We start from the raw sequence: 21098 nt of genomic DNA, 5'->3' as shown, positions 1-21098 counted from the left end.
AGATGTCTTCCCTCCACCGCACCTGCAGGAGGAGCTTAAAAGAGACCCAGACAACTCAAAATGGGGACAATTTTACTTAACTATGGAAATAGTACAATTAGGTAATCATATGTAATGATGTAGATTCCAGTGCATGCCGGAATACCTGGGAAATGGCATATAAAGAGGCAAAAATGTTTTTAAAAAAATGAAGAGGTTGATATAAAAAGATTCCTCTGAGCACATAGGCCTTCAAAAGCTTGATTAAGAGAGAACTTAAGACAGAATGGCAAGAAATATGGATCAATGAGAAAAAAAGGATGAAAGTTCTATGAAGTATTTCCTAAACTTGAGGATAATGTTATACTTCACAGCTATGATAGAAGAAGCTAAGTAACTATATTTCGAGCACTAATAGGTCACTGTGGCCTGAATGGTAATTTATCTCTATTAAATGTGCACAAAGATGGGTGGTGCAAAACATGCAAAGTTAAAGAAACAGCTGAGCATCTGCTATGGCAATGCAGGGACACATATAGAAATACACATTTTTTATGATGAACTGAGACACCTCAAAGTGAAAGAATATAGTGTGAAAGGAATGATGAGAGTACTGGGCAAGTGGGGTAACATTAGAAAAACATTACTGTGCTTTTTTAAAGAAAACAGGACAGGGTGAGAGGATATAGATTTTGATTATGCAAAATCTGTGGTAGGTGGTGGTCATGGCCTCACATGCTGAGGTTGTTGTGCCATAAAACTACAGGAAAAGAAAGACTGGGGGTAGATCGGAGAGAAGGAGAGACTTATTTTGGAAGCTTCTCAGTAAGTTACAGCCAGAAGTCCTGACTTCAGAAGAGAAGTATGCAAGCTGGCAGCTACCACAGACTCTAGAGAAGTGACTAGCCTTCCTCTGGGGCTAAGGAACTCTTTGTTCCAACTTCCTGTGGGACTTTTGACCATGCCCTGAACTGGGAAAAGTAAGTTATAGGAAGTTGCCCAGGGAGGCAGCTCCAAAGCATTCTGTGGGTGTTTGCTACTGCTGTCTCTTGTAGAGCTCTGGGTCAGAGCCTGCTGGAGAGGGAGGGCCTGGGCTTTCCTGCTAACCACTCTCTTGTGAAGGGAGAGCAAATCCCTTCTTCCACCATGGAGATAAGGGGAATAGAGACATTGTAAGTCCTGAGAGAAGGGTGCACAATTCTCAGGGGCCTGGAATGGGGCTGAAGACCCTTTCTTTTCTGTGGACATTGGACTATACACATTTTGTTAGATTGTTACCTGGGCTGGAGGGCCAAGTTGCTACCTACCAAAATGGGGATTGCCACAGTGTCAGAGTAATTGCAGGCAGGGGGAAGAGCTGGGATTCAGTGACCTAGCAGCTGGGCAGCACCATTGGTAAGTCTAGCCTTGTTGCATCATCTAAATATCTCCACCTTAGGCATTGTTCTGGTACCTGAGTGTTTTACAACTTCTTATCCCCCTGTCAATCCGGTAAGGCCAGAAAATTTGTTGTTGTTTAAGATTTGACATTCCTCTTTGGGTCCAGACACACTTGGGACATGACTGACAACACAGCTCCACATGGACACTGCTGGTCCCAAAGGGTAGCGTGGAAGAGCCAGCCCTCTGCAACTATCCCTAGCTTTTCAAATTTGCCATAACTTGTTTGACATCACTGGGGTTGGACTCTATGGAGAGACAAATACTGCCCCTCTTGACCACATGATAGGTTGAAAACTTTTTTTCTTCTAGTATCCTTAGCCCTCCAGGATCTTTTGTGGGAAGGCATGATCTAAACTTCAATTTTTAGTTAAATAAGTTCCATAATTTTTACTTAAATAAATGACACTTCTGGATTTATAAGAACATTCTATTGTGTCCATTTTTACATAGCTATAGCCAGAAGTCTGAGACTATGAATTACAGCAGCAACTTCACTCTAACCCAGCTAAAGAAAATCACTCATTACATGCACCAGTGATCGTATAGGCTATAGGTGACTTTCCCCCTTTTGTTCTTGGTGTAGAAACCATTAAATGGATGGAGATTGTAAGGGTTCCTGGTAAATACATCTTTTAATATGTCCTCATTTCATGTGTGTGCTTTCATGTAGTGTTTTATTACTGATTGTTCTGATTGCCCTTTTTTATGTTCCCCAAGAGGTGATTTCATTCCACACTAAAAAGTGCCATAATGTCCACAACCTGCTGAAATGAGGAAGCAACACAAATTACTAAATGTCCAGTATCTATCTATCTATTCCCATGGAGATATTTCACCCTAAATTACGCCTCTACCCCTATATAACACGACCCGATATAACACGAATTCGGATATAATGCGGTAAAGCACTGCTCCGTGGGGGCGGGACTGCGCACTCCGGTGGCTCAAAGCAAGTTCGATATAACGCGGTTTCACCTATAACGCGGTAACATTTTTTGGCTCCCGAGGACAGCGTTATATCAGGGTAGAGGTGTATTGGGTCATTTAGGGTCAGCCCCTTATTAAGAAGTATGGAGCTTCACTGCCCTATGGAGAGCTCCCACATGCACAAAGGCTGTTAATCTGCTCCTAATATCTTGTGTGAGAAGTTGGTCAGTTGGCAGGAGAAGGTAGAATTACGTCTGTACCGCAACACCTCCATTGCTCTCTTGAGAGCTGTGTACCCTGAGAGGACTAGAAAGGAAGTAATCCCTACACTGACACAAGTACTGGGACTGCAGTTTCGCTTGGCACTTATGGAGGACCTGAGGTTGGGTAGGGAAAGTCCTTATGTCCTTTCAATGTATACCTGTACAATGGGCACTGTACAATCAGATTCTTGCCTCTATTCAGGGGTGAAAGTAACTTAAAGGACTTACCGGTATGTCGGAGTCCTGAGCAGGGTGGGGCCTCAACCAGAAGAGGTGGGGCCTTTGAAGGCAAGGGTTCACTGAGAAAACAGGAGAGACAGGCTCCCTGCTCTCAGTTCTGGTACCCAGCCTGGAAAAGCCATTTTTATAGGGAAAGTCTGACTTTGTTCTTTAGTCCTCAGCAGGAGGGAACATGCTTAGCTGGTCTGTGGAGATGATGTATATGCAGTCCTGTCATGTGTACAAGCTGTGAGGGGGTTAGCATGTTCAGTTGCTCTGTGGGGCTGGCTCATGCATAGTCTGGTCAGCACTAGGAGGTATGAGATAAAGGAACATGCTCAGTCTCTGTGGGGATGGCACATGCACAATTAAATCAACACTAGGTGCCACCAGAGGCTTGAGCATACTCAATTAGGGTGGAATCTTTTGGGATTTAGCTGCTAAGCGCTGGCAAGTCTACAATGAACATGTGTGAACTGCAATTTTTCAAAGGTCTCTAATTTAACTACATATGGAAAGATTTTAAGAGGGACAGCAATACGCAAAGCCCACACCTGTCAAATTTCAAGATTTGTTCCAAAGCACGGGAATGTGATAACTTTCCAAAGAAAAGGTTGTTTTTATTGTTACAAAAATATTGGCAATATATTCATAGCCTCATTTTTGGAGACAGATGAATTAATTTGACTAAAATTTTCCAAATAAATTAAGCCTGAGACATTCACCCACATAGTAAATATTAGCTCAAATATTTAAAGTTTGGCAAAGTTTTATAAGAAACTGAAAACTGGGTCTTAAACAACCGTAATAAGCAGTACTATGAGCTACGCCTGTATTATATTTAATATTCTATATTATATTATGTTTCCATATTATTGAAACTAAATGTTTCTATGGCTTCAAATAAAAAATATTCAGAATGTGTGTTGTGGGAAATTTTAGCTTTTTTGTTCTGATTCAGACCCAAATAAAATTTGAAGTGTCAGAATTTCTCACAGAAAGGAAATTACATTTTTTGACCAGTTCTAATTCGTATACCAAAGTAATTTGTGAACTTTGCAGCTATTGTGCAAATCAGCTGAACATTAAGATACATATGGATAATATTTAATACTCAGGTGCTGCTCAGAAGTTGAAGAGGCTTAAAATACAGTAGAGCCAGTTGACCAGTGGAAAAATATTAACAGAAAACTACCAAGTGGTAGAAAAATTGTGTATTACTTAGCTAATGTTATTCGACTGCTTATAGAGCTGACTGAATAGTGAACAAAATTAGTCATTAATAACTGTTCCATGAAAACCATGCCAACAGTTATAATGAATATTTTCAATTTATTCAACCAGCTCTATATTCTGCGGACTTTGTTGGAATTTAGTCCAAATGCATAGACTTGAGACAACAAATGCTAGAGATGCTTAGACATCATACATCAGACATGTGTTGAACAATGACACATCAGCAAAACATTCCAGAGTTGCTAGAACTACAAACAAAAAAGACTTCAGGTCAGATTGTACTCTCAGATATATAAACAGGCCTCAGGCAGAAGACACTTGTGAAATGGGCACTTGAGTTGAAGCAGAATTTACCAGTGAACTGTACTCAGCAATATATACACACCTTAGAAGTAATGTGTAAATTAAATGGAACAGAATCTCTAATGCCTACTAATGATGAACAGTGTTATTCTTAGATATGGAAAAGACAAGAATGGTGCATCCACAAATGAATTTGTTGAAAAATTGGTAATAAAATCATAATTGGAATGAAGGACATCAATGGAAAAGAGAAGAAGGTTGGATTACCTAGCTACCAGGCACTAAAAGTTCCATAGTATGCTTAGGTTTGTTTCACAAGACCTATTTCCATAAAACCATGTTGACTGACATTATATCCCTATCCTTTATTTTTTTATTAATTAAGTCCAGTATTAACATTCCATTATTTTCTCTAGGATTGATGTCAGGCTGACAGGTCTATAGTAACCTGGGTGATCCTGCTTGCCCTTTTTGAATATTGACAGAACATTAACACTCTTTCTGTCTTCTGGAATTTCCTTGGTATTGCAAGATTTATTAAAAATTGACATAAGTAGGCCAGAGATTTTCTCAGACAACTCTTTTAGAATTCTTGGATGCAAGTAATCAAGCCCTCTTGATTTAAAAATGTCTGTCCCTAGGAGACAATGTTTAACATCCTCCTTGGTTATTAATGAACTAGAAAGTACTTTATCATCCTCATGTGATACAATTACATCATCCTGCTTTTTAATTCCACTCCATTGATTAAATTCATCTTTATCCATCATAATGAAGTCTGAAAGAGTTACTTCATGATGATCTGAAGGTGTTCAGAAATTAAAGTACACTAGGTTCACTTTCACTATTGCCAAACAGAGATGAACTGAAAGTGCTAACTCAGCATTAGAACCAATATTTTATGAAGTGTTCTCTTCAAATCTGTTTATCTTAGTTATTCTAGACTACTAGATATATAAAGTTGCACGCATATCTGCTACTGAGAAGTTTCCTATTCTGACATTAGCACTCAAGATTATTATATGGCTCTAGGAAACTCTGGAACAGTTTAAGTTCTATAAAAATTATTGAAAGCTTGAGGCAGAAATAATCTTGTTCTCATTATTCATTTTATGGTCTTTTAAAGGGAAGCTGTACACTTCTCCCAGACTGGTACAGTTACTTTTTTTCATTTTCCCTCATATTTTCCATAGTGACTTTAATGTTAACAAAAGGTATAGAGGGACAATCCAGAATGACAAACCCCCCTGCCTACAAGACAAGTACAATGTTGACATCAGGCAGCACAATTTTCCTCATACTGTCTCAAGTCCTGACATGGAGGTAAACCTTGTAGTAGCAAGCAAGTAGTTCAATTTCTATACCCAATGACTCTATACGCTCATTATTCCTGTTTGTGGTTTCAGCATGTGCAATTATGACCGTGTTGTATCTGAGATATGTATTTATCCATTAGAAAATTGATTTAAAAAAAATCCCCCAACTTCCTTCAGCTGATAATGATTTTGGGTGACTCCTAATCGGTCTCAGATTTCAAGTACTGACCTATAGCTGAAAGGCTCCATTATCTGTACTTTGAGCCATGCTATTCAATTTTACTGGAGGTGGTGGGGAAGGGAAATCAATCTTATCATTAAAATTTGACATCATTTTAATACTACACACTTGTGCTATGTGGACAAAGGATATAGTTTCTTTTTAAAAATAGCATGAAACAGACCAAGCTTGTACATTTCACAAGCTGGCAAAATGCATTGATACATAATATCCAAAAAGGTGTATGACTTGCTCTTAAAGTTCACTGACATGCACGAAACATGCTATAAAATTCTGCAATCCCTGTCATTTTCTTCTTTTTTTCTAAACTTTTGGTGACAGAAAATAGTAAATAACTTAATAGAGGATGCAGCCCAGGAATTGTTGGCTAGTGTCTTCTTCCAACATAAGATATTTTAAAAATATCTGGGATTGTTGAATAATTTGTTGAATGATTTGTTTTGACCCACATCTTCTAGACAAGTATATTTCTGATAAAGTGACTTGTAGTTAGGATGCTACTTTCTGTATCTTTGAGAATACAGAAGAAGTCTGCTCTGAGTTTGACAGCCAAACAACTAAGCAGCAATACAGGATAAAATCTAGTCTCATTTATTCAGCTAGCTAGTGGTTGGATATTGGTAGCTGATCAATGTGAGTCTGGACAAACATCCCACCCGAGATCCACCCAGTGAGGTCTATGTTGCAAGAATGCCTGTTTAAGGTTGATTTCTGATTCACTGCTTCTGCACAGAAATGTGTGGACAAGTATCTCATCTGTCCACAGATCTTTTTAACAGTAGAAACTAGCTCTTAGGATGGTTGCAATTTATTTTTGAACTCACCACTCCATTAAGATAAATGAGTAAGTTCACTCCTCTGTCAATACTACTGTTTCAGTCTGCCTTGCTACAGATAGAACAAGACACCAAGCATTGATTTACTGAGTGAAGGGTAAGAACCGAAGAGTCTAGGAACTATATTAAAAAATTAAAGGTTTCAGTCTGTTTTTTTTTTTAAAAGGAAAAGAACCCTTACCTATTCTGAATCTATGGATTTATTTAGTCCTTTAAAAACTGGAGTATACTATTGACATGATACTGAAAAACATCATTTCAGAGGATTAACTGCAAACAGTGCATTAAAGGCTCTTTTTGTTGCCATGGTGGGATAGAGTAATTTATTTCATTTTTCTATTTTTCTCCTTAAAGAATATTCCTTTGTGATTCTTCTAGACTTTTGATATTAATGTGGACCTATGTCTTCACCATTTGCAAATATGCATTGAAAGATAAGAGGTCAAAGACATCAAATCTTAAAGCCAAACTCAAAACTCAATGGAAGTTAATCAGCCTTTTTTTTTTATTATGATTTACCCAACTCAATTTTCAAAATTAATATTCTGAAATGTTGCCATATGAAAACTTGAGAACAGCAATGTCTTATTATTTTCTTTAGTGCACTACAGCAGATCTTGAAAATTTCTTAGAGGTGCTTAACATTTGGGTATCCAAATTTAATCAACAGGTATTTTAATACTAATCATTTGAGTGTGTTTATACAATGAATGACCTCCCCAATGTATCCAGATTTTCCATTCAATTCCACTTTGAGTTAATGCAATATTTTTCAGTTTTCACTCTATTTTGAGAAAGTCTCCCTTAAAACTAAACTTCATTGGACAACATTTTATTAAGCAGATGCTCTTATGTGTGCATTTTGGATTTGGGGCCTATTTTAGTCATTTTCAATTCATTATTAATATCAGATTGAGTAGGATTTTTTTAACTGTGTGATTTTTATAATATAATCATGATGCTCAAAAATGACCTCTTAGAGTACTGAAAGTTTTCACAAATGAAGTGTAAAAGGAGAAATTATTAAACTGTTAGGAAATCCCAGAGTACTGTATTCAGCAAATAACTGGATATCCCAACGTTGTTCATGACAGTTATATTCTTTCTTTGAATAAATCTATTGAAAGGCATATAAAAAAAACTTTCAAAAATTATTTTTTAAAAAGTGACTAATCCTGGAGGAACTCTCTTTTGGGATAATTTGTTTTACTTAACTTTTTCTTCATAATCTTTGACCCTGTAAATTAAACTATGCTTAAAGATTATTGCCAACTTAATTACCCCATACACATCAATGAGTAGATACTAATCTAATTTAAATTATTTCCTACAAAAATCTTTATCCTTAGTCCAAGTAATCAGGCTTTAAATTTTTCAAAATGACTACATACTTTGCTTTATTAACTATATATATATTGTGTGTGCCTGGATAGGCCTTGTAATATAGTAGACTTTAGTATGCTCTAGCAAGAAGGTGAGCTAAAAGACTAACAATATTGTGCTGCCATGGAAGATTTGTGTTTTCTGTGCAAAAAAATATGTACTCAATGGTTTTGGTAAAGTTATAAATTGTAAAAATTACAATACCTGAACTTTTAAAAAGTTTATTATAGAAGAGTTAAAGGGTCATTATCAACTTAATCTCTAGTAATTTTAAAAACCTGTATTAAGTATAGTTTCAGATACTATACCTGCCCCTGATTCCTCATGCAAATTTTTGCATTTTTATGGTCACATTTTTCCAGTGTCTAAAAATGTTATTTTCTCTTTCTTGTGATAAAAATCCATTAAAAATTTATTGTACTGAGGAAATATGAAATTGATTATAATAAGTGCTATCAAATGCATGATTTAAAAAAAAATCCTTTCCTCTAATCTTTTCCTACTGTGGCAATCTTAGGTATTCCTTATAATGATAATGGTTAAAAATATTTCAGATAAACATTTTAGGATGTGTCCCTTTAAAACTGTCCTTCAACTATTTGATTTTACGCCTACACTAAAATTACATCACATGAAGTTGAGTCATGCCCAAATATCCAAAACAGTTAAGGATTAAATATATCACACATGTCCTCCAATATTTTGGCAGGAAAAAAAGTACATTAAGGACGCAGTTAAGGAAATGCTCTGTTCTACTCAGATGTTGGATGGCATGCAATATCGTATGTTTCACCTTCAGCTATGTTTGTTTCCTTTTAATTTCTTTGACAAAATCTTAATGTTCCTTGAATACACAGGATATTTTCTATGGATCTTTTTAAATAGAGTCATTTTTGGTACAGAGACTACATTTTAGCATGAACTACACTGTAGCCAAGGGGGTAAAATATATTGTGTCAAGTAATACGTAAGTGGCGTGTGCCTGTGATAATATATTAAATGAGCATTTTGGGCAACCAAGAATTGCCACATGCAAAATAAGGTTTAAAATGTCATCTTGAGATCTTTCTATGATTTCTGAATAAAGGGAGCAATCATCTCATTTTAGATGCTGTGAGCTTCCAAAATTCTTTGTTGAATGTGCTTCTTGAGCTAAATAAGAGGAAAGCACATCTTATAATTCAAATTTTAAATAAAAATATGCTACCATTCTGTGCCAACTTTCAGCCTAGATCAAGTTCTACTGTACAGTTATGTACCTATGGAAAGAGACATTCATATAGAAAGCCCGATATGATCTTGATTACATCAGGACTAAGATTCCTTTCTACACTACATGCTCTGATATTGCTATCATAGGGCAAAAAAGTCCCCTTAATACCACACCAATTTCATTCAGGATGGCACACTTTTCTAGTCACTTGTATTTTAAGATTCAGTCTTATCCCTTTTGAAATCCAAGGGAGTTTTTTTGTGGACTTCAGTGGGTATATGATTGGTCTCTTACTGCAAAAGAAAACAGTTCTAATATTCAACCTGCCCCCGCCCCCACCTCTCAAACACACACTATATGCTTCCTTTCCAGAAATACTAACTTTTAAAGAGTCATCTACTTGCCTTTGAGGGAGTTACCTGCCAAATCATTCATAGAGAACAAATGAAAAAGACAGGTATTTTTGCTTCCTATTATCTGTCCCAGAAACAATCACCCACCCAAGAGAAATCCCTACAGAGAAGACACAGGTTGTATTTTACAGAAATGGGCAGAATATTTAATCTATTTGCCACCTGTATCCATAGATCTCACTTGAGCCAAAAGAATAGTATGTTGGTAACATGTGAACTTAAAGAGCTGAGGTCTTCACAAGTTTCATTGAGGTTTTTAATCAGTACCACATTTCCTGCTCACGGAGAGCATTTCCTCTGAGAGCACTAGACCAACCACTGTCGGGGGGGCTGCGGAATCCCCCTTCAATTGTTCCTCTTCTTGGTGCTCTAGAATTCGAACATTGCCCATCAGTCCCCGAAGTGAGGCAGCCAATTCGCCCTCTTAGAAGAGGGACAGCAAAGTACCCCCAGCTGTGCAGGATAAGCATATTGCTCCCGTCATTGCCATGGCTACTGCCAGCTCCCCAGCACCCGACTGCCACAGCCAGGTGCCTAGAGGTAAGAAAAGTTGATCTGAGCAAAGCCACACAGAGTGATGCCTTCCCACCCCGCCGCGCCTCTCTTTACCTTGGTTGCCGGAGACTGGACTGCAGCCCGCCGGGCACGCCGTCAGCAAAGGGAAGAACAGGCCAAATTTCCAGAGCAAACCTCTCGCTTCACAACCCCCCATGGCTGGTGCCGGCGCCCCCTGGTCCTTGCCCCGAGAAGGCGGGGCGGGCTTCAGGTCCTCTTCCTCCTCCAGGCCAGTGGGAAACGCTGCTGCCCCCAACGCCGGAGGGCAGGGTCCAGTTAGCCAGGTGCCTCTGATAGGGCTGCCGCCAGGTGCTGCAGAGGCTGGAGTAATTGCATCCGCTGGTGGGGTCCCGGGGCGGCCGAGGGAGGAGTAGCCACAGCGGCCACAGGGGGCAGAGGGCTGGAGCTGCCGTCCTGGCTGGGGGGCCGGGGCACTGGAGCGCAGTCGCTGGTGGGAGCCGGGTGAGCTCCGGGAACTTTGCCTAGGGGCGTGGGAGCTTGCTGCCCTCCCGCCCGGGCTGCCGCCGCCAGCCCCGTCAGCCCCGCAGCAGCTTCGGCACCAGCCCCCACAGCGGCGGCAGCCTCCTGCTCCGGAGCATCCCCATCCCGCCTCCGCACCGCCCGGCCCCCCCACGAGAGCCGACGCCGAGGCGGTTCAGCCCCCGCCCTCCCCCCAGCCAGGAGGGAGCTCCAGCCCTCGGGCCCCCGGCAGAGGCGGGAGGACGCTGAAGAAAGCTGGACAGCTCCCCGAGCCGCCTCACACCTCGGCAAAACTTGCAGCGCGCAGGAGCCCCGGCGCCTGCCCCCCCGGGCGGTCTCCCTCTGGGCAGGGGCGCGAGCAGGAATCCGGCGGCGCTCGGTGCGGTTGCGGCGGCTCTCTCTCCCGGGCTGCCTTGCCTTCAGGTCGGCTGCAGCCTTGGGTGCTGCCGCCGCTCCTCTCTGCCGCCTCCGGAGCGATCACCCCTCATTAGCGCCCGCGGGATGGCTCCGAGCTGGCGTCGGACGTGCAGAGCCGGGGGGTCTCCCCGTCCCCGGGCAGGCGGACATTGCAAGCAGCGGGCATTGCTCGCTGCAGAACACCCTTCCCCCCCAAAGAAATGGATCGCAATAATGCGGCTGGTCCTAAATGTGGGCAGAGTGTGGCAGGTGGAGGGGGGGAGGTGAAAAGCAAGGAAGAGCTCGGACTCTCGCTGGCCCCTCCTCAGCTGCTCTCCTGAGAAGAGGTGATACTGAGTGCGTGCGTGTGTGTGTATGCAGCAAGCGGCGAAGAGCTTTCCTAGCCTGGAAGCTGCTAGCAGCCCGCAGGTCATATGCAGCCTGTTCAGCACTAGAGGGGGTTAGTTGACAAGACAAAACTCCCTCTACTTTGCTGGGGGGGGGGGGGAGGGGGTTGTGGCTAAACATTAAAATATCTTAAGAGGAGAGATGCACTTATACTAAACTTAACTCATTTTTAAAGGCGTACTAGTCAACCTTGCAGCGTATTGTGCAATTTGGTTGTTCTCTTTAACTGCCTCGCTCTTTTCTTAGAGAATTTGTCTTCCTTACAACAATTTGTTCCCATTTTCATCAGAATAATAAGGGCCAAAGAACTAATGGGAAGAAAGTCTGTGCATATATATATATCTGGGAGAGGAGGAATAACTTTACATAAGGGTACTTTTACTAATGAATATGGAACAAAAGAAAAGGAATCTATTGTCAGCTGGACAACAATTTACCAACTATGATGTTATCAAGCATTTTAGGAAAACTATGCTTAGTATTTACTAGTTATAATGCCTTTTAAAGAAAAAAAGTCGCTCAGTTCACACAATACATCCCAGCTAGAAATATTTTGGGCATGTAGGTCTGAAGAAAAACGAATTGTAGATTATTTCTAATTCAGTTAGCTACTTGTGTGTATCCTCCCCGCAGGAACAAAAAAGGATGCTACTTTCTGTCCTTTGTAGAAATATGAAGCATAAGTAATTTTGGGGAATGGATATATATATTGATCAACATACTCCACCTCAGAGGTTAATACAATATATCCCTATGAATGACAAGAGGCATTACCTTAACTTTTGTTTTGAGGTGGATTCAATATTTTAACTACTGCGCTTAAAAATAACCCTTTTATATATGGGTCACTCACCCCTGTTATTTGTTTTGCCATTAATCCATGGTAGGCCATGTTTAAGAGAAATATTGGAGTTCCTGAATTTGTAGAGCTAGAGAAAAAAAAATAAAAATACAGGGGTCCATATTTTCAAATCTGGGAGCCTAACATTAGGTGCCCAAACCCATATTTATACACTAAATAAAATTAATCTAATTTTCAAAGGTGCTGAGCAACTTCCAATCCCATTTAGGTCAATGGGGAGGTCAGGTAGAGGTGCACAGCACTGCAGAAAATACAGCAATTTTTACTTAGATATCTACATTTGATTAAGAATATAAAGAATTTCATGGAAACATGACTGTTTTGTAATACAGGAATTTAAAATACTGACAAGAATTAAATTTAGAATCAGTTATCTTACTAAGGTTTTCTTTAAAATAGCTATTTAAAGTAATTTTTCTTATACTAAAATACAGCAACACTTTTGTGATACATATTGACCTTAAACTAAGTTAATCCTTCACATGTCATTAGTTTTGGTAACAACCTATTATAAAGTTACTTTCCTGTGCAAGGGAAAGTTAATTGGAGATTACAAAAACATTTTCTCAACAATCAGGTAAATATTAGTGTCTTGCTCTAGTTTCATTTTGGAGGCATGAGGAGAAAGTTAGATTCTGTTTTTAGAAATTCATCTGCCATATGGAAGGCACAGTCAAAGTACCTTTACAATTACATCATAATTTTTTTTAAGGAAACTGTAATGAAACAAAGAAATAGTAGTATTGAAAAAAAAATTAGTTCTATTCTTTCAGGAGAATTCAGATCTCTCATATATTTCAAATGCATATTTGCTTTTGTTCTTGTTTCAACAAGATGCCTTACAGCCAAATTATCACAGGAAGCACTTAATTCCCCCAAAAATAAATAGGTGCCTCCAGATTAAGGTGTGTCATTTAATCTTGTTCCTATCCATGAGAATTGTCTGTTACTGGCCAATTAAAACACATTTCTAAAAATTGTAATACAGTGGCCAATTAAAATATATTTTAAAATTATAAAGCAGCAATACAAATATCAAGATTAAGGTTGGCTTCTATCCCTCACATTTATGGTTACTATATGCAGATTTTGGCTGTGTAAATTGGATTTTTCTCAAACAGCATTACCTGCACACCACCTATGTATATATATGAAAATAAAATACACACTGTTGTATGCCTTCCTCAGAGGTGGCTGTATGACTTAAAAGGAAGTTGCTTACTGCACATCAACTATCCTTACTTGTGAAGAATAAATCCAAATTAAAATTAAAAACACTAAAAAATTCTGGTTTACCTTTTTATTTTTAAATGTCATGTCAGGCTGTAGTTAAATAATGACAATATCACTGCAAAATCTTTGTATGTCTTCTTAAACATGTAAAGTGCAATCTGACCTCCAGGTAACCTTGAATTCCACAAGCTACAGGGAACAGTTATGTAAGAGAACAGCTAAAAGGGGTAACACTTTATCTTAAGTGTCCATTAACTAATGCCTAGCTAGATGCTGAATTTCTGCAAAACTACTATGAAGGCAAACCTAACATTCATAGAAATGCTAGACGAAATTTCCTATTGCCATGAATTTCAAGTGCAGTCTTAATCAGATGCTTTGTTTTATTTAAACACAAACGCACTAAGCATAAAAGAATAAGGAAATAGAAACAAACACTCTAGGCATAAATATACAGGGTCCCTATAATTTGCCTTGTCAGAAATCTCTGACCAGTAACTCAGCAACTATCTTAAATAGTGTGCATCATTTTCACTATTTTTAGTCCAATTTGTTTGGAACAGGTGGAACATTAAACTTCAAAAAAACAGCAATAAAGCAAGAGAGGGGGGATAGAACTTTGAAGCCAGCTCAAAACTGAAACAAAGATTCCTAATGAGCATATTCTTATAGAATCAAGGAAGTTGTACCCCTTTAAGCCAGCGCTGAATTTGGCCATCACTTCAACAGAAAAAATGCTGTTTGATTTTTTTCTGTATTTTTTTAATGTGATATACTCTGCAAAACTGATTTTTCCCCCTGATGGATGTACTGCAAAAACAAACATTTAACTAAGATAGAATCAAATTAAATTTCATAGACAATATAATAAAGGGTAAACAGACTTAGCCTTTCCTTTAGTAAAAAAAAAAAAAAAAAATCTATAGAATGTATCTTACATTTTGTTCATGACAATAAAGTGTAGTGTGAATTAACAACAGATATAGTTACAATATTTTACGGTATGTAAAAATATATGGAGTAAACAGAACTTGTTAAAAATAAAATAAAATCTTGACTAAAAAGTTGGTGGCTTGAGGATAGATCTACTCTAGTCATTAAATGCAATTGTCTTTGGGGAGTTGATGGGATTTAGCATTTTTTAAAATATTGTCATATTTGAGCCAAAAGTTTGAATAATTATCCATGATTAAAAAACAGACTAATGTAGTAAAATAATTAATCTGGAGTATATAAACTCAACAAAATAATTGAAATATGGCTTTAAATCTAATATATTATTTCCATAAAATTGTCTGTGCTATTAGCATTCTTAATTAGTTAAGTATACTGTTGATTTGTTAGTTCCATCAACAAGAATTTTACAGAATAAGTCACATGTTCAAGATTCTAAAATTACACTTTTCCATACAAATGAATTTTATGTGAGTTCTGTTGTTGTATAGAATTGTTAAATTAATGGAGATATCCTATCTCCTAGAACTGGAAGGAACCTTGAAAGGTTACCAAGTCCAGCCCCCTGCTTTCACTAGCAGGACCAAGTACTGATTTTGCCCCAGATCCCTAAGTGGCCCCCTCAAGAATTGAACTCACAACCCTGGGTTTAGCAGGCCAATGCTCAAACCACTGAGCTATTCCTCCCCCTGTTGTTGCTGAAGTGAGCAGTGCTGTTAGTTTAACACAGCCCTTACCTTTTAGCAAATTTAATAGTAAACTGTTACTAATACAGGACAAATAGTTTTCCCCCCATTACTGCCATACTCTGACTCTCTTTGACAGTGCAAAATATTGCTGCTGTATGTGTAAAAATGAAATCAGCAAGGCAAGTGTTCCTTTTGTTCAGTACTTGCAGTTTTAGTAGTTTTCTAAGTTCACAAAAACCTAAAAGTCAGAAAAGAAAAAAAATATTTTCAGCTATATCATCTAATATGATGATACGTAAAGGTGAAAAAAAAGCCCCACATTTTCCAAAAAAGACAACTTGATAAATCAAGATTTTTTTTTGAGTGATCTACTACAAAAGTAGATAAAAATACTAAGCTTGGACAGAATAATGTTTAAATTCTGACATTGCAAAATGTTATTAGCTGTAAAGAATGTTTAACCTTTCACTAATTCAAATTAGCAGGAAAATAAAGACTACAATTCATAGTTTACTATGTTACAGAAGAAAGTGTAGTAGGAAACAATTACCGTGTATACAGTTACAAGTGTAGTAGGAAACAATTACCGTGTATACAGTTACAAGGAAAGTTGTTTGCTGAAAGTCATGTTTGCTAATTATTTAAGATATGTAGCTAGACTACTTATTTTATTACAGTTGACTTGTATATATCATGGACTTATTTTGATCACACTAATTCTAATGCTATGCACTATGTAAGAATATGTAATTTCATTAAGTGACAATGAGCCAATTATATTGAACAATTTTGGGGGCAATTATTGGTAAAATGTGAGGTATGGTAATGTAACAACATCTTGTTATAGGGACACTGTGTAGCTTGGAGTTGCCCCCAAATTATTTTTATAGTAACTACTGAGTCACCAGGGTTAAGTAGGATATTATATTCTTTTTCCTCTTTACACATAGCATAAAATGTTATGTTAATTAGGTTACTGGAGAGTGTGCATGAGGACTGTATTTCTATATCGTTATGCTATTTTATAAAATTTTGACCCTGTATTGTTTTAACTCTAGAAATCCGTCTTGAAAACGATGTACCTTTTAATATGGCAATGTATACAAATAGCATAATTTGTTCAACATGTTTTTCACCTGCACTTTTCTCAGATATTATCTAATCAGGATTTATAGGTAAGCCAAAGGATACATGTCAAAGATACATGCTAGAGAGACAAGATGGGTGAGGTAATATATTTTATTAGACGACAAAATTTGTAACCTTGAAAGCTTGTCTTTCACCAACAGAAGCTGGTCCAGTAAAAGATATTACCTCACCTACCTTGTCTCTCTAATAGCCTGGGAACAGCACAGGTACAACAACACTGCATACAACAAGGGTACATGCTGCATGAATGAATAATAGCATTGCCTGCCTGTAACGGGGTGTGACTCACCACTGCAGCGCTGCCTGCTGGCCATCTTGGGAATTAGCTCAGGGATTTCCAGTATACCCTTCTTAGGTGGTGTCTCGCCCGTCATCTTATATGTCTCCACCTCCAGGACCTGCGTCGCTCCCTGGACTGCATCATCCTCTTCTGGATACAGTCCTCTGGCGGTGTTCCAGTCGGTCCTTTCCCCTGTTCCGGGGGACCGACAGTCCTTAGTCCAACCACTTGCCTCTGTGGCACACTGCAGTCCCGATTCTAGTTGCTCGTCTCAATGGCAAACTGCAGTCCATTCACCAGCCACTCCCCTCAGTAGCAAGTGGGGGGCAGGAGAACCTACTCCAGGTCCCAACATAGGCACCCTATAGCTGGCAGCCACGTACTGCCCCTCCTCCAACTCTGCCATCTCCTTCCCTGGGCCACTTCCCCGCAGCTCCAGCACCTTCTCCTGATTGGCTGGCACTATAAGCTTTTTCCTCTTTATTGGCTGCCTCCCACGCAGCTGCCTCCCCAGGGCTGCTTTAACCATTTACTTACCCCATTACATACAACCCCTTACATACCCGTGAGGGGCAGCCGCCCCATCACACTGCCCTAGAGTGATATATAAAGACTGATAAGGCTGCATGGTTAAGTGTATTTTGAGAAGGGATTTGAAGGAAGGCAGTGGAAGCTTGCTGCATTGGGATAAGGGGTATTTCAGGCACAGTGGGCAATATGGAATGAGTCAAAGATGTGGCTAGAAGAAGGAAATAAGGGAGTGTTTAGACAAAAGGGTGAAAATCCTAGCACTCTGAAGTCAGTGGGACCATATGTTGGTGGAATGAGAGCAAGGAATTGTAAAAGGAGATCAGAGATACATGGAGATCAGAGATACACGTTGGAGCATAGTTGGGAAGAGCCTTTAGAAGTGAAATGTAAGAGTGAGCCACTGTATGTGCTGATGAAATTTCACAGAGGGAGGTTAGGCCTATGTTTAAAAGGGCCTGGTCCAACTCTCATTAGAGTCAATGAGAAGACTCCAACTGATGTAGTTGCAAATGGAATTGGGCCCCAAAATTAGGGTTACCATTCGTCCGGATTTACCCGGACATGTCCTCCTTTTTGTGCTAAAAATAGCGTCCGGGGGGAATTTGTAAAGCACTCACAATGTCCGGGATTTCCCCCCTCCCCCAGCACAGCAGAGCGAGTGGCTGGGAGGGCTGCAGGAAAGTCCCGGGCTGGACTCCGGAGCAGCTGGAGAGGAGCTCCGCCCTGCATTCTGAGCAAGTGTCTCAGCACAAAGTGCAGCCCTCCCCTTTTGCAACTGGGAGTGGTTTCTGCCATGCAGCGTAGCAAAACGGGAGCGAGAGCACTTTGTGCTGATACAAGGGCAGCTCTCCCCTGCAACCCGGTCCGGACCAGGGACCGGGTTTTGTTGTGCAGGGCCAGGGACCGGGTTTTGTTGTGCTGGGGAGCTTAGCCACGTGTCCGGCTCGCACAGAGCCCAACACCCTGTTCTGAGCAGCAGGGTAAGGGGGGGCAGGAGAAGGGGCAGGGAGGTTCTGGAGGGGGCAGTCAAGAAACGGGGGGGGGCTTTTTGGGGGGAGTGGAGAAAGTTTTGGGCAGTCAGGGTACAGGTAGGGGGTAGGGTCCTGGTGGGCAGTTGGGGGGGGTCTTAGGAGGGGGCAGTTAGGGGACAAGGAACAGGGAGTCTTAGGTAGGGGGTGGGGTTCTGGAGGGCAGTTAGGAGCAGGGGTCCCAGGAGGGGGCAGTCAGGGGACAAGGAGCGGGGGGGGGTAGGGGGCTGGGAGTTCTGGGGGGAGCTGTCAGGGGGCAGGAGTGGGGAGAGGGATCGGAGCAGTCAGGGGACAGGGAGCAGAGGGGTTTAGATGGGTTGGGAGTTCTGGGGGGGGCTGTCAGGGGGCAGGAGTGCGGAGAGGGATCGGAGCAGTCAGGGGACAGGGAGCAGAGGGGTTTAGATGGGTTGGGAGTTCTGGGGGGGGGCTGTCAGGGGGTGGGGAGTGGTTGGATGGGGCGTGGGAGTCCCAGGGGTCTGTCTGGGGGTGGGGGTGTGGATAAAGGTTGGGGCAGTCAGGGGACAAGAGGCAGGGAGGCTTAGATAGTCCTGGGGGGCAGTTAGGGGCAGGGGTCCCAGGAGGGGGTAGTCAGGGGACAAGGAACGGGGGGAGGGTTGGGAGGTCAGGGGGGGGCGGGAAGTGGGAGGGGCAGGGGCGGGGCTAGGGCGGGGCTCCTCCCGTCCTCTTTTTTGCTCGCTGAAATATGGTAACCCTACCAAAATAGCAAAGTAAGCTGCTTTAAGTACAAAGAATTCAAAGTTGTGTGTTGCGGGAGGGGCGGAGTGGGAAGGGCCAAGACAGGGGAAGACAATGAAATAAACTGTCCAGATATCAAAGAGTGAGTCAAATTGCACTCAGCTTACTCAAATAGCCCCACTGATTTCAGTGACAATTTGAGTAAGCCAAGGTGTCCCTCAGGGAAGAATTTGGACTCTTGTTAATTTCCAGTGAACTGGTATACTAGCATATAGGCTTTTCTTTAAATTTTCCTGAGTATATTGCTTTGTACCTTCTTTTATAAGAATGTTTCAATCTAATATTTAAATTTAAATAATTATTAAATGTACTGAAATATTTACTTCAAGTATTTTTAGATTTATTAAGTTTATTTATGGAACTATACCCACAATTGGATTTATAATATAATAACAATACAACATTTTCAAACTTAGATCCCTTACTTTAGGGACCCAAATCTTATAATGTTGATTAAAATGCTCATTGCATAATTATTCCAAATGGTATATTTACACAAATAAATTCAGCATTGTTTGATATTCACATTTGAAAGGTTTGGGCTTTTTTCTCCCCTATAGATAAGATAAGAACTTTGGGGAAAACCCAATCCCCCCACCAAAACAACAGTACTTACAAGAAAAGTTTAAATATTGAAAACAAAAATTGAAATGAGATAAATTGTAAACAGTGACAATTCCTGATTTTTGCTTTCAGAATGTTGTTAGCTTGGGACAAATGGAAGCTGTCTGTTTCAAATATTCTACTTGAGTTTTACAATACCTTAGGAAAAAAATGGGGAAACTTCCTGTGCTTTGTTAATATATATTGCTCTGAAATCAAACCCTGTGGCTACTTACTGTTTGTCTTGAACTAATACTATATCTGTTTAAAGATTTGAATCTTCCTGATTGGTTTTTCTTTCAGTACTGCTGCCTTGTAGAAGAAAATGAGAAAACACCTAGGTTGTAAACTGTGGCACAGTACAAATAACAAGAAATGCAAACAACTAGACTTATTATAAAGACATATCTTTTTGCCCTTATCCAACTAAAGCTTAATGCTGAAATTGCTTCAGGCACAGGATCAGACATGTTTATGATTACCACAGATGAACATTCTGTTTGAACAATAACACTACCTCTATTCATGCTTATATTATCTTACTAGCTGGTGTGATGTGATGTTTATGATTCTAAAACACCATGTTGAGCTGGTCCACAGTAAGAGAAAGTTATTGTTCCCAATTGTGGCAGGGTGGCTGATACAATCTTTTTTGCTACTACTTTAAATAAAAGGCCACATTCTGCCATTTTGTAGTTATATGCAAGAATCCTTGTGATAGGGTGTACCAGGCCTTTGTGGACCAATGCTGAAGACCCCACTGCTTTGCTACCCCACCCCAGGAAGTGGCAATGTGGGAGGAAAAGAATAGCAAAGGTGGGTCTGCCAATCCTATCTATAGAGGCTACACTGGAGCAGCCATCTTGAAAGCTAGATAGACCTTATCCTCCATTGGGTAAGAAGGGCTAGTGACAACCAATCAGAGCCAAGCAAGCTCAGATAAAAAGAACTGCAGGGCCTTAGAGTCCAGAAGAGTAAAGAAAGGTGTGCCTCTCTGACTTGGAGATATTGACTCGAGAGAGGGCTGGAGATAAAAGGAGCCAGGTTGGAGGAGTCCTAGGGAAATAGTGGTGATGTATTGGAGTAAGCAGTACATAGCTGCTGTGTACAGGGTTCCTGGGTTAGAATTTGGAGTAGTGGGTGGGCCCAGATTCCCCCACTGGCCATAGGTAAAGTGGTGTAAACTCCAAAAGGTGACAGGCTTTATTTTGGAGCCTGAACAAAGGACTGAATTTAAAAGGCCTGGAGTTGGGACTGAAAACCCTAGCAAGAGCAAATAGATGGCTTAGTTATTGGACTCTAACACCCTGGAATGGGTTCATTTGGACCTTGTGACTTGGCCAGAAGGCCAAGCCACTGAAGACCTGCCAAGGGTTGGTCAACCGCCTACTGGGGGCACCAG

The 21098-nt window shown here is 40.4% G+C and overlaps 1 protein-coding gene across 6 annotated transcripts in view; it reads right to left on the bottom strand.

Annotated features, from left to right (window-relative positions):
• The window catches only part of EPHA6 (EPH receptor A6), an 875247-nt gene extending 863622 nt beyond the window's left edge, over positions 1–11625 (bottom strand). For 2 of the 6 annotated variants that reach the window (XM_005283660.5, XM_005283661.5), the window contains exon 1: positions 10382–11610. In XM_005283660.5, the coding sequence (XP_005283717.1) occupies positions 10382–10484 (103 nt within the window). In that variant the 5' untranslated portion in view covers positions 10485–11610. Of the gene's footprint in view, positions 1–10381 lie in introns of all 6 variants that reach the window. The other 4 variants (XM_005283662.5, XM_005283664.5, XR_010599810.1 and 1 more) reach the window with 3 other exon arrangements.
• Positions 11626–21098: the final 9473 nt, after the last annotated feature.

The sequence above is a fragment of the Chrysemys picta genome, chromosome 1 (assembly GCF_011386835.1).
Source record: "Chrysemys picta bellii isolate R12L10 chromosome 1, ASM1138683v2, whole genome shotgun sequence".
Lineage (NCBI taxonomy): Eukaryota > Metazoa > Chordata > Testudines > Emydidae > Chrysemys > Chrysemys picta.
This window is presented reverse-complemented; position numbering and strand designations above follow the sequence as displayed.